The sequence below is a fragment of the Halichoerus grypus genome, chromosome 10 (genome assembly GCF_964656455.1).
Source record: "Halichoerus grypus chromosome 10, mHalGry1.hap1.1, whole genome shotgun sequence".
Taxonomy (NCBI): domain Eukaryota; kingdom Metazoa; phylum Chordata; class Mammalia; order Carnivora; family Phocidae; genus Halichoerus; species Halichoerus grypus.
The window spans coordinates 76,782,858-76,799,270 of record NC_135721.1 but is presented as its reverse complement, the minus strand read 5'-3'; the positions used below and the strand labels follow the sequence as shown (position 1 = coordinate 76,799,270).

General features: G+C 33.6%; 1 protein-coding gene across 9 annotated transcripts in view; it reads left to right on the top strand.

The window, feature by feature from the left end:
• Nucleotides 1-7,379, top strand: part of TSGA10 (testis specific 10) — a 150,288-nt gene extending 142,909 nt beyond the window's left edge. For all 9 annotated transcript variants that reach the window (XM_078056664.1, XM_078056661.1, XM_078056660.1 and 6 more), the window contains one exon: nt 6,477-7,379. In XM_078056664.1, coding sequence (XP_077912790.1) covers nt 6,477-6,501 — 25 coding nt within the window. In that variant the 3' untranslated portion in view covers nt 6,502-7,379. The remainder of the gene's footprint in view (nt 1-6,476) is intronic.
• The last annotated feature ends 9,034 nt before the right edge of the window (nt 7,380-16,413 follow it).

Here is a 16,413-nt window from a genome sequence, read left to right as displayed (position 1 = left end):
TCCCCTTCCTAGTTTTTTTCCTTGATTTAGCTTTATTTTTGAATATGTAGGTCAATATGCTTTTAAAAGTCAAAACTCTGCAAAAAGTAATACTCAGAGAAGTGTTACTTTCTCCTGTATATCCTCCATTCCATGTCCCCCGTATTGCTTTATAGTTTTATGATAATGACATTCAGATATATTTTTATCTTTCTTTTCATATGCAAAGGTAGCATACTATATATGCTTCTTTTCACTTTGCTTTTCTCACTGCTTTTAGAAGTCACTTCATATTCATAGTGTTCCTTTACAGCTGCATAGTATTCCATTTTATGGATATGCCATAATTATGCAACTGACCTCCTATATTTGGACATTTAGGTAGTTTTCAACAATTTGCAATTACAAATAAGGCTGTAATGAATGTGTTTTCGTATTGGTGGAGGTGTATCTTAAGGATAAATTCCCAGAAGCAGGATTTCTGGGTCAAGGGGTAAATGTGTATGTATATAGTTTGGTTAAGTAGTGCCAAATTACCCTCTATAGGGGTTGTAGTATTTTGCACTCCCACCAGCTATGGGTGAGAGTGCCTGTTTCCCTACAGCCTAATCAGCAGAGTATACTGTCAAGTTCTGAATTTTTGCCAGTATGGTGGGTAAGAAATGGTATTTCAGTGTAGTTTTAATTTGCATTTCTCTTTTTATGAGTGAATTTGAATATCTTGTCATATGTTTAAGGGCTGTTTTATATCTCTCTTTTTTTAATTGTCCATTTCTTTTGCCCATTTTTCTAATGGAATATTCTTTTTGTTAAATTTTTTTTTATAAATGTGGGAAATTAGTCTTTTACTACTGATATATGTTGCAAATATTTTCTTCCATTTTGTCATTTTTCTTTTGATTTTACTCTATTTTTCCCATGGAAAAGTTTCTATTTTTATGTAGTCAAATTTTTAAATGTATTTTAAGCATCCACATTTCTGTTTATAGTTAGAAAAATCTTTCCTTATACCCAGATAGATAATAGAGGAAATCAGTGTTTTTAGTTTAAATGTTTTAGTACTTATATAAGTTTTGTATATACATACACTTTTATATATATATATATATACATATATATATATATGTATATATATATATATGGTTTTACTTTTTACATTTAGATTTCTGATCCATTTAGAGTTTCTTTTGTATATGGTATGAAGAGTGGATCTAATTTTACTTTTTTCCAAATGACTAACCAGTTGTCTCAAGATCATTTATTAAAAAGATTTTGTCCAAGTGATTCAAGTCTCTCTCTGGACTTTCTCTTCTGTTCCTTTGGGTTTATTTATGTTAAAGTCCCACATTATTTTAATTATAGGCCCTTTGTAATATTTTTAATTTTTTAGAACTAGTCTGATGGTTTGCTGGTAAACTGGCTGTCCAAAAAAGGGGAGGGAGAAGCCCTGGTTTATAGCATTTGTCAATTTCAGTGATGTAAATATGCCCACTGTGGCCAGTTTACTGGCCAGTTTGTTTGTTTGCTTCTTTCTTTCTTTCTTTTTGTTGAAGTGCAGTTAACATACAATGTTATCATAGTCTCAGGTGTACAATACAGTGATTACACAATTCTATACATTCTATAAATATATTATACAGTTTCAAGCTACCAAACCTAGTTTAACCACCAGCTCACAAAATTTCTGAATATTTACAATCAGCTGTGAGCCAGCTCCAGCATACCAATAGGCTAGTGCCTATAAGAACTCTTCCTTTTAAGTATTTGCCTACATTTTCATGTGAGTTTATTTTCCATATTACATAACTACTGAATCGTTGAACACTACAACAAAAACTTACGATGTTCCATCTGAAATTTAGTGTCAGCTTGTCTAGCTCCAATTTGAAAAGCCCATTGGAATTTTTATTAGAATCATATTAAATTTATAAATTAACTTGGGGAGAACTAGCATCTTGGTAATGTTGAGCTGTCCTAACCAAAAAAAAGAGATGTCTTTCCATTTTTTCAAACTCACATTGTGTCATTCAAGAAGAATAATAAAAAAATAAAATAAAATAAAAAGCTTTTTTTAATTAAAAAAAGAATGTGTTGCAGTTTTCTTTATATAGGTTTTGAACATTTCTTAAGTTTATTCCTAAATATTTTATCTTTAGGTTTTTCTCCCCATTCATTTTATCTTCAAAAAATGCTATTTTTGCATGTTAATTTATCATCATGTTATCTTGCTAAATTTTTTTTATTGTTTCATTAAGTTTTGTCACTGATTCTTTAGGGGAGTCCAGGTATGTTATCATGTCATCTGCAAAAAAGGGATCATTTTATTTCTTCTTTTCCTATTTTTATCTCTTGAATTGTATTCTCTAATTAATTTCAATAGCTAGCATCTTCAGAATAGTGATAAATAGTGGAGAAAATGGGCATCCTTGTTTTGATTCTGACCTTAAGTGGGAATGCCTCTAGGGTTTGTCAAATCAATGTAAGATGTTGGGTTTAGGACTGAAGTATAAATGTTTTATGATATCCGCCTATTTTTATTTTCTCAGGAATTTTTTTTATTAGGAATGGGTGTTTAATTTTTTCAAGGGCTTTTTCAGCATCTATAAAGATACAATTTTTCTCTTTAGAACTGTCAATATGTGAATTATATGAAAAGATTTTCAGATATTGAACCATCTTTGAATTTATGGTATAAACCTTACTTGGTCTTAGTGTATTCTGTTCTTAATGTTCACTTATATTTTATTTTAGATTTCTGTATCAATATTCGTAATATTGGTCTATAACTTTTTTCTTTGTACTCTCTTATCAAGTTTAGATATAAGTTTTATATTTGCTGCAAAAAAGGATTTAGAGTTTTTCATTTACTGTGCTTTGAAACAATTTGTGTAGTTTGTGATTATCTGATCTCTAAGGATTAGTTTGGGTTCACCTGTGAAACCATACAGCCTTGGTTCTTTCTTTTTTGTGAGGTATACTTCCTTGATAAATTTTTCTGTTTTTTGTGGGGGGGGATTGTTTTAAGCTTTCTATCTCTATTCATCTAAAAATAATTATTTTCTCTACGTTTTTTTTTAAAGATTTTATTTATTTGAGAGAGAGAGAGCATGAGTGCATGCACGAGCAGGGGAGGGGCAGAGGGAGAGGGAGAAGAGGACTCCCCACTGTAGTCTCAATGTGGGGCTCATCCCAGGACCATGGGATCATGACTTGAGCCGGAGGCAGATACTTAACCAACTGAGCCATGAGGTGCCTCTCTCTAAGTTTTTGAATTTATTTGCATAAAAGTAACCAATGCTTTATCTTACGAATTTTAAAATTTCCTTTGTATCAATAGTTATATCCCATTGTCATTTCTTAATTGTATGTATGTGCTTTTCTCTTCTATTTCTTGGTTACCTTAGCCAGTGATTTGTTTACTTTGTTTATTGCTTCAAAGAACCAGCATTTTGATTTATTGATTTATTTTTCTTTATCTTATTAATTCATGGTTTTGTTCATATTATTTCTTTCCTCTGCTTTTTATTTACTTTGTTGGTTTTTTTCCCCTTAGTATTTTAAGTTAGGAATTTAATTCATTTATTGCCATTCTTTCATTCTTATTGATGTAAATATTTAGGGCTATGAATTTTCCAGTGATCAATGCTTTAAATGTATCCCATAGATTCTGATATGTCGTGTTTTTGTTATTTTTTTAGAAATTCTTTAATTTCTATTTTGTTTTCACTTTTACCCAAGAGTTATTTGATAGAAAATCTTGTAGTTTCCCATAAGAAGAGCTTTTTGTGTTTCCATTTCATTTTTAAATTTCTAGTGTTATTGTATTGTGATTAGAGAGTATTGTTTATAATATTTCTATTGTGGAAGCTACTGATGTTTTCTTTGTACTTTACTACATGATCAATTTTTGTGGATAGTTCACGTGCACCTGAAAAGATATATTCTTTCTGGGCGCCTGGGTGGCTCAGTTGGTTAAGCGACTGCCTTCAGCTCTGGTCATGATCCTGGAGTCCCGGGATCGAGTCCCACATAGGGCTCCCTGCTCGGCAGGGAGTCTGCTTCTCCCTCTGACCCTCCCCCCTCATGCTTTCTCTCTCTATCTCATTCTCTCTCTCAAATAAATAAATAAAATCTTTAAAAAAAAAAAAAGATATATTCTTTCTTATCAGGGTATATATTTCTAGTGTATAGGTATCTAAAAGATTTTCCTTTTTGATTTTATTTAGTTCTTTTATGCCATTGCTTAATTTTTGTTCATTTGGCCTGTTTTACTAAGAATGGTACTTTAAAATCTGTTATTATGTTTTTATTTCTTTTTATATCTCCTATAAATTTTGTTTTATGTAGGTTTACTGTTTTATTTGCTGCATGGATATTCTGAACTGTCATATCTACATTGTGGGATGTGAATTTTATGAAGTGTACTTTTCTGATGCATTTAATTTTTTGGAGGTGGAAGGTGCTTGTCTAGTATTTGAGTTGCAAATACTTAATATCTCCAACTGCCTTGCAAATCTTTGTCCATCTCTTTATTTTTAGCTTTTCTGAGTCACTGAATTTTAAGTATATCTCTTATTTATAGTATGGATTTAAGTTTTGCTTTATGAGTCATTTTAAAATAATGGATGAGGTAAGCTTTTTCACATTATTGATATGACTGTGAAATTTGATCTCAACTCTGTCGTATTATCTTATGATAACTGTGTTTATCATGTGACATTTATTGTATTTCTCAATTTGGCTCTTCCTTGCTTTTGGCCATTTCTTTTGATATTCAAGGTTTGCATTTTATTATAGTAGTCACCTTTCTATTAATAATTTTAATAGTGCCATTAATTCCCTTTTTTCTTAATCTTTTGCTGTTAGTTTTAAATGGTATATTTTGACTGCCACCTATTACCTAGACAACAGTCAGTGTACTTAATTTACTTTCCCCGACCACTGATCTGTTTACTGCCCCTATAGTTTTACCTTTTCGAAGTTGTCCTATAAATGGAATCATGTATGTAGCCTCTAGTGACTGACTTTCACACAGCATCATATATTTGAGATATATCCAGGTTGTTGTATGGATCAGATGTTGTTGCATGTTCCTTTTAACTGCTGAGCAGTATTTCCTTGTATGGCTGCACCACAGTTTTGTTTGCTTTGTTATACTTTTTATTTTGATTTTTTTTAAAAGATTTTATTTATTTATTTGACAGAGAGAGACACAGTGAGAGAGGGAACACAAGCAGGGGGAGTGGGAGAGGGAGAAGCAGGCTCCCTACTGAGCAGGGAGCCCGACGCGGGGCTCCATCCCAGGACCCTGGGATCATGACCTGAGCCGAAGGCAGACGCTTAAGGACTGAGCCACCCAGGCGCCCCATGTTATACTTTTTATTTTGAAATGACTACAGTCTCACAAGTAGTTGCAAAAATAGTACAGATAATCCCACATATCCTTACCCCAACTTCCCCAATGTATCTTACAAACCAGGAAATTGATATCGGTACAATATGATTAACTAGGCCATAGGCCTTATTCAGATTTCATTTTTACATGCACTCATATGTATGTGTGTGCAGTTTTTTTTACACAACACTCATATACCACAATTACAAGCGCGATACTATACTATATTGCCCATCAGCACCAAGGAACCTGCTCCCTCATATGATAACTTTTTATAGTCACAGCCCTCCCCTCCTCCTCCCTGGCAAACATTAATTTGTTCTCCATATCTTTAATTCTGTCATTTTGAGAATGTTATATAAAGGGAATCACACAGTGTATAACAATTTGAGATTGGCTTTTTTCATTTAGCACAATGCCCATGAGATCCATCCAAGTTATATGTATCAACCCTAAGAGACTCTTAACTATAGGGAACAAACTGAGGGTTGCTGGAGGGGCACTGGGCAGGGGGATGGGGTAATTGGGTGATGGACATTAGGAGGGCACTTGATGTAATGAGTATTGGGTGCTATATGCAGCTCATCAATCACTAAATTCTACCCCTGAAACTAATAATACACTATATGGTAACTAAATTGAATTTAAATTAAAAAATTTTTAAAAAGAAAAAAATTAGTTCATTTCTTTTTTTTTTTTTTTTTTAAGATTTTATTTATTTATTTGATAGAGACACAGCGAGAGAGGGAACACAAGCAGGGGGAGCGGGAGAGGGAGAAGCAGGCTTTCCGCCGAGCAGGGAGCCCGATGTGGGGCTCGATCCCAGGACCCTGGGACCATGACCTGAGCTGAAGGCAGACGCTTAACAACTGAGCCACCCAGTCGCCCCATTTCTTTTTATTGTTGAATATTATTCCATGTTATGGATGTATCACAGTTTGTGAAAGCTGAATAAAAAATATACATTGTATATGTTTTCCTTTACAGAGGCTGGGAAAAAAATTTTAAGTATTGCCAAAATAATGTCAGAATACATTTTTTTATATATCAGTGAAATCTTTGAGTTAACTATATTAATCTGCAATTTTTTTCTCTCTCATAGGAATCTTTGCTATAGAGATTTCTGACACACGAAGATTCTTCACATCCTTGGGAAAGGTCAAAGTTACAAACTGATTTTTTTTTGCTACATGATTGCATTTATCTTTTGAATGCTTGACAATGTTAAATGTATTTATTAACTTTGTGCCTCTGAATCTCTGTTCTCATGTGCAATTTTGCAATGATCTGAGATGACTTATAAAAACAAAAATGCATATGGCTCTTTCTATCCGTGCAGTAATAGTGAGTGTAAAATCTGCTTACTTCACTATTGAACACTGTTATGTTAACTATCCGGAGTAAATAAAGAAGCTTATAAAAAGAGGGAAAAGTGTTTTTACAAAACTGATTTCCTTTCCTTTCTTGATATCTCAAATAATTGGTTAAATTTTTTCTTTGTGATTTATGCTTTCATTGCTGGAGAAGTTGTGCCAAAATAGGCAAAGTTTACCAATACTGGCCTGGGACCCAATATTCCATTTGGGAACCAACCTGACATAATTTCCAGGCCATAATCTGATTTCAAAGCAGCAGATAGTAGGAGTGTGTCAGAGTTTTTAAATCCATAGTATTGTACCACTAATTTAACATACATTTTCTGCAATTGTGTTTACCCGTACTATTTTTAGAAAGGTAGGTGATGCTATATTTGTCAAGAATGTAAGATTTTTTTAAAAATCTGTATTTTAATAAGTTTTCTTTAAAATATTAAAGTACTGCAATCAACTTAATTGCCATTTTATTTATTTTTTTGCCTGTTGCAGGTGTCTGTAATGTAGAGTAACAAGTTTAGTAATGTTTTCTTATTTCTCCTAAAATTTCCTAAATCTCTTACCTTTTCTCTCCATAGGCTTTGATTTAATGTTGATATTAAAGCCTGACACTACTGTATTTTATTGATTGATATGAGCTATTTGTATTCTTGCCATTTTAATAAAAAGAACAAGTCCTGTCATTAATAATATTTATATGAAGTAGACAGTTTCTCATTTTATATAGTTACTATGCAGTATCACTATAGTAGGACAGTGCCCTGATTTAGGTCTTGTTTAATCACTAGCGCTCTGATATTTTACTATAAATTCATGCTATATATTCACTTTAGTTTGATTTTAAAAAAACTTGAGGTTTACTCATCTAGCTCAAGACAGTCATTATAGATTGGTTTTTTAAAAATTGAATAATTTTTTAAAATAAGATGTCCTTTTTATAAACATATTAGAGAATAATATACAAGAAAGTTGTTCTTTCTAATATTAAGTAACATACTGATAAATATGTGAAATTAACCTTTGGTAGGTGATACAATGACCTAAGCACTAGGTCACCACAGCATTAATTTTAGTCTATGTACCTCCTAGAAGAGCTGACAAGGAGTTGAGTGTCACCTGTCATTTGTATTTAACATATGTTGTATGTTGAAGGCAGTATGTGGGGAGAGGAACATGAGAGACTAGGAATGAAGTATGTGAGAAAATATTTCCATACTTGATTAGAAGTATGCTGTACTTGACTTTTGCTGTTAATTACAGAATATTTAAAGGAAAATTATATGCTAATTATGAAGAGGTCAACATTTTCCAAAGGTTGGGAAACTGCAACTGTATTCGATGTTAAAACTCAAAGAAAGGATTTTTTCTTATGGTAGTATTTAAGAACACATATCATTTTAAATGAGATTCTAATCACTTGAGATAAATATATAATAGCCTACTGATACGGTAGAGACTACCATAAAATACACAATGCAAAAACTATAGGAGACATATTCTTTTCTTAATGACAAAAAAATCTGAAAAAGAGCTCTCAGCTTTGAAATGTCATGTTCAGTACAAAGCACCCACTCTTGCTGAAGTAAGGGTGTTTTGAAAGAAGATTGTTAACCCTCCAAGTTAAATATCTCATGGGCGTTGTGCTTCATTGAGTACATCTAAACTAAATTCAACAATGTCTCCCCCTTGTATCCTCTATCTTTGTTTCCCATGGTAGAGTGTCATCAGCTACCATGTCAGATGCCTGAGCCCTGTGCCCACATGCCATCTCTGGTCACTCCATTCCCCTCTCACTGCACACATTCAGTCAACTTCCTACTACACAGTATTGCTGAAAGAAATTAACGAAGACCTAATTAAGTGAAAAGACTTCCCACATTCATGGATTAGAAGGCTTAATATCGTTAAGATGGCAGTATTCCCCCAAACCATCTTCAGGTTAAATACAATCCTTATCAAAATCCCAGTGGAGTTTTGTTTGGTTCTGTTTTTGTAGAAATGGAAAAGCCAATCTTAAAATTTATATGGAATTGCAAGGGATCCAGAATAGCCTAAACAGTCTTGAAACAGAAGAACGAAGTTGGAGGATCCACATTTCCCAATTTCAAAAGTTACTACAAAGCTGCAATAATCAAAATAGTGTAGTATTGGCATAAGGACAGACATATGGATGAATAGAATAGAACTGAAAGTCCAAAAATAAACCTATCATCTATGGTCAATTGATTTTTGACAAAGGTGCCAAGACCATTCAATGGAGAAAGAATAGTCTCTTCAACAGTGATGCTGGAACACCTGGATAACCACACGCAAAAGAGTGTAGCTTGACCCTTACACACCACATACAAAAATCAACTCAAAATGGATCATAACTTAAATTTAAGTGCTAAACTATGAAACTCTTTGAAGAAAACATAGAGACAAATCTTCATAGCCTTGAATGACAAGCAACAACACAAATAGATAAATTGCACTTCAGAATTAAAATCTTTGTGCACCAAAAGGCACTATCAAGAAAGTGAAAGATAACTTAAATAATTGGACAAAATTTTTGCAAATCATGTATCTTATAAGGCTGTTAATATCCAGAAAAATAATTTTTACAACCTCACAACAAAAACCAACCCAATTTAAAAATGGGCAAAGGACTCGAATAGGCAGTTCTCTAAAGAAGGTATACCAATAGTCAATAAGTACATGCAAAGATACTCATTCTCATTAGTTATTAGGGAAATGGAAATCAAAACTACAATAACATATCACTTCATGTGCACTAGGATGTCTATCATAGGAAAGATAGACAATAACAAATACTGATGAGGATGTGGAGAAATTGGAACCCATTGCTGGGTCATATGGTAGTTCTATGTTTAATTTATTAAGGAACCACCCAACTGTTTCCCACAGTTACCATTCCCTTTAATTTATTAAGGAACCACCCAACTGTTTCCCACAGTGGCTGCACCATTTTATATTTGGAAATATAAAATATAAAATGGTGGAAATATAAAATGGTGCAGCCACTGTGGGAAACAGTTGGGTGGTTCCTTAATAAATTAAACATAGAACTACCATATGACCCAGCAATTTGACTCCTAAGTATATATCCAAAAGAATTGAAAAAGTATTCAAATATTTGTACATGAATTTTCATAGCAGCTCTAATTCAAAATAAGCAAAAGGTAGAAACAACTCAAATGTCCAACAACTGATGAATGAATAAACAGAATGTGATACATCCCTATAGTGGAATATTAGTCATAAATATGAATGAATTACTGATACATGGATAACCCTTGAAAACTAAGTAAAGGAATCCAGACATAAAACCACATATTTTAAGATTCCATTCATATGCAATATCCACAATAGGCAAATCCATAGAGACAGAATGCAGATTAGTGGCTGCCATAGGGCAATGGGGAGGGTCTGCTTAGTGGGGACACGATTTCTGTTTAGGGTGATAGACAACTTTTAGAACAAGATAATGGTAATGGTTATACAACATTACAAGTGCACTTAATGCCACTGAATTGTACAATTTTAAATGGTTAAAATGGTAAATATTATGTATATTTACCACAATAAAAAAGTCATTTTCTCAAGTTTTCTCTGACTCCTGACATTGGTCTAACTGGGTCAGATTCTAAAACACCCAGTATTTCTCCTTTAGAGGACAGTTATAATTATTTGTGTAAGTACTTTTCTTGTATCTGTCTTCTGTACTGTAAGATACATCAAGGCAAGGGATGATATCTACCTTCACCATTGTATCTCCTAGAGTGTAACACAGTGCTTGACACATACTAGGTATTCTATAAATTCTTCTGGAACAAATAAAGGAATGAATTATCCCCATTTCCTGGCAAGTCTATCTCATAAATATCTTTGGAATGAATCTACTTTTTTCTCACTGTAATCCAGACCATAATAACCCTTAATCTAGAATAATGCAACTGCCTTCTATTTGCTCTCTCTTCTTTCAGTCATACTTCCATTTAATCCACTCTGTACATCATAATCAAAGAAATAGTTTTATAACACAAATACAATCACATCCCTCTCCACACACATACCCTGTGAGTACCAAATCTGGCATAATACTAAAGTCCAAGCTCTTTAACATTGCCCTCACAGGCCTCTCTGATTTGGTTCTTTTTTTATCTCTTGACTGTCATAACTCATCCCTCCTACATTACAATTATATATTATAGTTATTCTGAATTACTTTCAGCACTTGGAACAGTTTATGCTCTTTTATCTCTTGGCCTTTGCACATGCTCTTTCCTCTGCCTGGATCACTCATTTTTTCCTCTCCCATTCCCCTTCCCAGCCTGGAAAAGTCTTGTTTGGCTTAACATTGTGTCCTCAGCCCCTGTCATAGTGCCTGGCACTTAGTATGTGTTCAACAAATATTTCCTTTAAAAAATGAAAGTCTACCTAGATGTCTTGTCTATGTTCTATGTATTCTTCTATTTGTTATTAATTTTACTTATCCTTTGTGCTCCATTGCATTCTTATTATGTGGTCTTGTTTGTATGACATACCTGCTAGACTGTGAGCTCCATGAAGGCAAGGAGAATAGTCTGATTTATTTATCATGGTACAGAATATGCTAGGATTATGGTGGCTTCCAGTTGGTATATATTCATTGAAAGAATATAGAATATAGGTGGTTAAAAATCATAGGTTTTAGAGTCACACTGCTTGACTCTGAATCATGTCTCTACACTTACTAGCTGTGTACTTGATTAAGTTGAATTTTCTGAACTTTTTTCCTTATTTGTAAAAGATGTGTCTTTAATAGTACCCAGCTCAAAATAGTAGCATGTGGATTAACTGAGATAATAATATATCTAGAGTGTTTAGTCTCGGTACAATATCAGACAATATAGTAGACGGTCAGTAGATATTTTATTATTTGTTGAATTAATAAAGAAATCTATAGGTTTGAGACTTAAGAGAGAAAACTTGGCTGGAGAAAAAGATTTGGTAGTCCTCAGCAGGTATGGGATAAGAGATCAAACAAATGAAAAACAAGATAGGGAGAACAGAAAGTAGTTCAAGAAGAGAAAGATTAACCATGGTTTACCAAATGGCTTCAGTTGTAAATAGTACATCATCATCATCATAATGTGAATGCCGAATATAAATCTAAGCAAAATTACAAAATTAATTAACGAGAAGATGAAGGAAGAGGAAAGAAGCAATATGTGATGAAAACCTGGGAAGGAACTAAAGCTAAATTTTCTTCTTTCATAGTGGGAAGTGAATAGATAATGCCTAACTGAAAAATCAAGAAATAACAATATAAGTATGTTATTTAGAGACAAGGATACCTAAACAATCAACTAAAGAGGTAAAAATGATTGCCTTTGGGAGAAGGGAATGCCGAGGTGAGAATGAGGCTGGCTGAAGACTGTTGTCTTTAATAACCTTGAAGAACTATTTGAATCTTTTATAATATTAATTAAAATAAAAACAAAATGCATAAATATTAACATTTTATATTCTTTTGTTTTAAGAGAGAAGATGAGAGATAGGTCAATAGCTAGAAGGCTTTTGAAGTCTCTAATCCCATCAGCTCTAAATTATTTTACCCTTCTCTGACCTCCCATTAAAATGCTTAACCCTTTTAAGCATGTATCACGTAATTAATTGCCTTGTATTACATCTACTTGTCTTCATGTTTTCATTTTCTAATAGACTTTGGATATTTTGAGGTGAAAGAATATATTTTTACTCATTTGTATCTTTATCCCCAGCCTTTGCCTATTCAAAGCAGTGCTTCATACATGACAGGTAGTCTTTAAATGTATGTTGAATGGATGAAAGTATATTTAACTATGTCCCCACTTCATTTGTTTTTGCTTTGTTTTATCAGATATACTTGGACCCATTGTTTAAATTTTTGCATCTCTCACCATGCTGAAAATGTAAGTAGTTGTTTAATAAATGCTAGGGTGAGTAACAGGTGCAGTATCAGATCTCTAAATTTTGAACTAGATAACCAACTTTATCAACATGCCAAAACTAGTTTTCTAAAACAACCTACATCGTTCTAATGTTCTAGAGAAATAAAGTGCAACACAATTATACCTTTTATACCTGTACAGCACTCTAAGTATCTTCATTTACTTAATAAGTGTTCTCTTATTTGTATACATCAGGGCTTATTTGTGATGTTCTCTGGTACTGAGAATATATACTTTGTTCCTGTCCCTAAAAACATTTCCTCTGAGTCAGAACTACAGTTCTTCCCTCTTGCCCTGCTCTTCCTTTTAATGACTTTATTGAGATATAATTCATATACCATATAACTCACCTATTTAAAGTATATAACTCAATGGTTTTTAGTATATTCACAGAGTTGTACAACCATCATCACAATCTAATTTTAGAATATTTTCTTTCATCTCAAAAGAAACACCATACCCATTAACAATCACTCACTCCCTATTCCCCTACACACACTCAACCTTAGACAACAACTAAGCATCTTGCTGTTTCTTTTATTTGCCTGTTCTGGACATTTCACATAAAAGGAACCATATGACATACGGTGTTTTGTGACTGCCTTCTCTCACATAGCATAATGTTTTCAAGGGCTTTCTATATTATAACAGGTATTGGTACTTCATTTTTATTGCTGAATTGTATTGCATTGTATGGATATACTGTATCTTATTTATCCAATCAGGAGTTGATGAACATTTGGATTGTTTCCACCGTTTGGCTACTATGAATAGCCATTCATGTACGAGTCTTTGTGTGGATATATGTTTTCTTTTTTTTTTTTTTTAAGATTTTGTTTATTTATTTGACAGGGGGAGAGAGAGATTGAGAGCACAAGCAGGGGGGAGCCACAGAGGGAGAGGGAAAAGTGAGCCCTTCACTAAGCAGGTAGCCTGATGTGGGGCTTGATCCCAGGACCTTGGGATCATGATCTGAGCAGAAGGCAGACGCTTAATCGACTGAGCCACCCAGCCGCCCCAGACATATGTTTTCTAAATATATCTAGGAGTGTACTTCCTGGGTCATATAGTAATATTTTTAGGAATCTCCAATCTGTTTTTCAAGCAGTTTTACTATTTTACATCCCTATCAGCAATGTTTGGGGGTCCGATTTCTCCACATCCTCACTAGTACTTGTTATTATCTGTCTTTTTAAAAAAAAAAGCCATTTTAGTGGGTGTAAAGTGGTATTGTTTTGGTTTGTGTATTTCCCCAATGGCTATTGGTAATGAATATCTTGTCATGTGCTTATTTGCCATTTATATATCTTTGGAGAAATGTCTATTCAAATCCATTGCCTATTTATTAACTGGGTTATTTTTATTGTCAAGTTGTAAGTTTTCTTTATATATTCTGGATACTAGACCCTTATCAGATATATAATCTGCAAATTTTTATTTCATTCTGTTGGTTGCCTTTTCACTTTCTCAGTGGTAACACATAGTACATAGCTTTTAATTGGTAAAGTCCAATTTATGTATTGTTTTCTTTTGTTACCTATACTTTTGGTGTTCTATCTAAGAAACCATTGCCTAACTCAAAATCATGAATGCAGTTTCTTATTTTCCTTTTTTTTCCTTTTGGTTTTTTGTGGGGTTTTTTTTGGGGGGGGTATAGTCCCAATAGTTTATTTTTACTTTTGTTTTCCTTGCCTGAGGAAACATATCCATAAATATGTTGCTAAGACCAATATCCAAGTGATTACTGCCTATGTTTTCTTTTAGGAGTTTTAAAATATCAGGTCTCACATTTTGATCTTTAAACCTTTTTGAGTTTATTTTGTGTACAGTGTAAGAAAGTGGTTCAGTTTCATTCTTTCACATGTAGTTGTCCAGTTTCTCCAACACCATTTATTGATTGATTTTTTAAGATTTTTAATTATTTTTGGTTTTATTTAAATTCAAGTTAGTTAACATATAGTGTATTATTAATTTCAGGGTAGAATTTAGTGATTCATCAGTTGCATATTACACCTAATGCTCATTACATCACGTGCCTTCCTTAATGCCCATTACCCAATTACTCCATCTCCCCACCGACCTTCTCTCCAGCAACCCTCAGTTTGTTCTCTATGGTTTGTCTCCCTCTGTTTTTATCTTTTATTTTTCCTTCCCTTCCCATATGTTCATCAGTTTTGTTTCCTAATTCAACATATGAGTGAAATCATATGGCATTTGTCTTTTTCTGACTGACTTATTTCGCTTAGCATAATACCCTGTAGTTCCATCCATGTCATTGCAAATGGCAAGATTTCATTCTTTTTCATGGCTGAGTAATATTCCATTATATATCACATCTTCTTTATCCATTCTTCCATCAGTGGACATCTGGGCTCTTTCAATAGTTTGGATGTTGTGGACATTGCTGCTATAAACACTGGGGTGCATGTGCCCCTTCGAATCACTATGTTTGTATCCTTTGGATAAATACCTAGTAGTGCAACTGCTGAGTTAGAAGGTAGCTAGCTGCACCAGTTTGCATTCCCAGCAACAGTGCAAAAGAGTTCCCCTGTCTTCGCATCCTTCCCAACATTTGTTGTTTCCCGAGTTGTTCATTTTAGTCATCCTGACAGGTGTGAGGTGGTATCTCATTGTGGTTTTGATTTGTATTTCCCTAATACCAAGTGATGTGGAACATTTTTTCATGTGTCTGTTAGCCATTTGTACGTCTTCTTTGGAGAAATGTCTTTTCATGTCTTCTGCCCATTTCTTGACTGGAGTTTTTGGGTTTTGGGGGTTGAATTTGATAAGTTCTTTATAGATTTTGGATACTGGCCCTTTATCTGATATATCATTTGTGAATATCTTCTCCCATTCTGTAGGTGGCCTTTTAGTTTTGTTGACTGTTTCCTTTGCTGTGCAGAAGCTTTTTATCCTGATGAAGTCCTAAAAGTTCATTTTTGCTTTTATTTCCATTGTCTCTGGAGATGTGTCTAGCAAGAAGTTGCTGCAGCTGAGGTCAAAGAGGTTGCTGCCAGTGTTCTCCTCTAGGATTTTGATGGATTCCTGTCTCACATTTAAGTCTTTCATCCATTTTGAATTTATTTTTGTGTATGGTATAAGAAAGTGGACCAGTTTCATTCTTCTGCATGTGGCTATCTAATTTTCCCAACACCATTTGTTGAAGAGACCGTCTTTTTTCCATTGGATATTCATTCCTGCTTTGTTGAAGATTAGTTGACCATAGAGTTGAGGGTCCATTTCTGGGTTCTCTATTCCATTCCAATGATCTATGTGTCTGTTTTTGTGCCAGTACCATACTCTCTTGATTCCAGTTTTGTAATAGAGCTTGAAGTCCAGAATTGTGATGCCTTCAGCTTTGGTTTTCTTTTTCAACGTTATTTTGGCTATTCAGGGTCTTTTCTGGTTCCATACAAATTTTAGAATTGTTTGTTCCAGCTCTGTGTAAAATCCTCGTGGTATTTTGGTAGGGATTGTATTGAATGCGTAGATTGCTTTGGGTAGTATAGACATTTTAACAATATTTGCTCTTCTGATACATGAGCATGGAATATTCTTCTATTTCTTTGTCTTCCTCAGTTTCTTTCATAAGTGTTCTATAGTTTTCAGACTACAGCTCTTTTACCTCTTTGGTTAGGTTTATTCCTAGGTATCTTATGGATTTTGGTTCAATTGTAAATGGGACCGATTC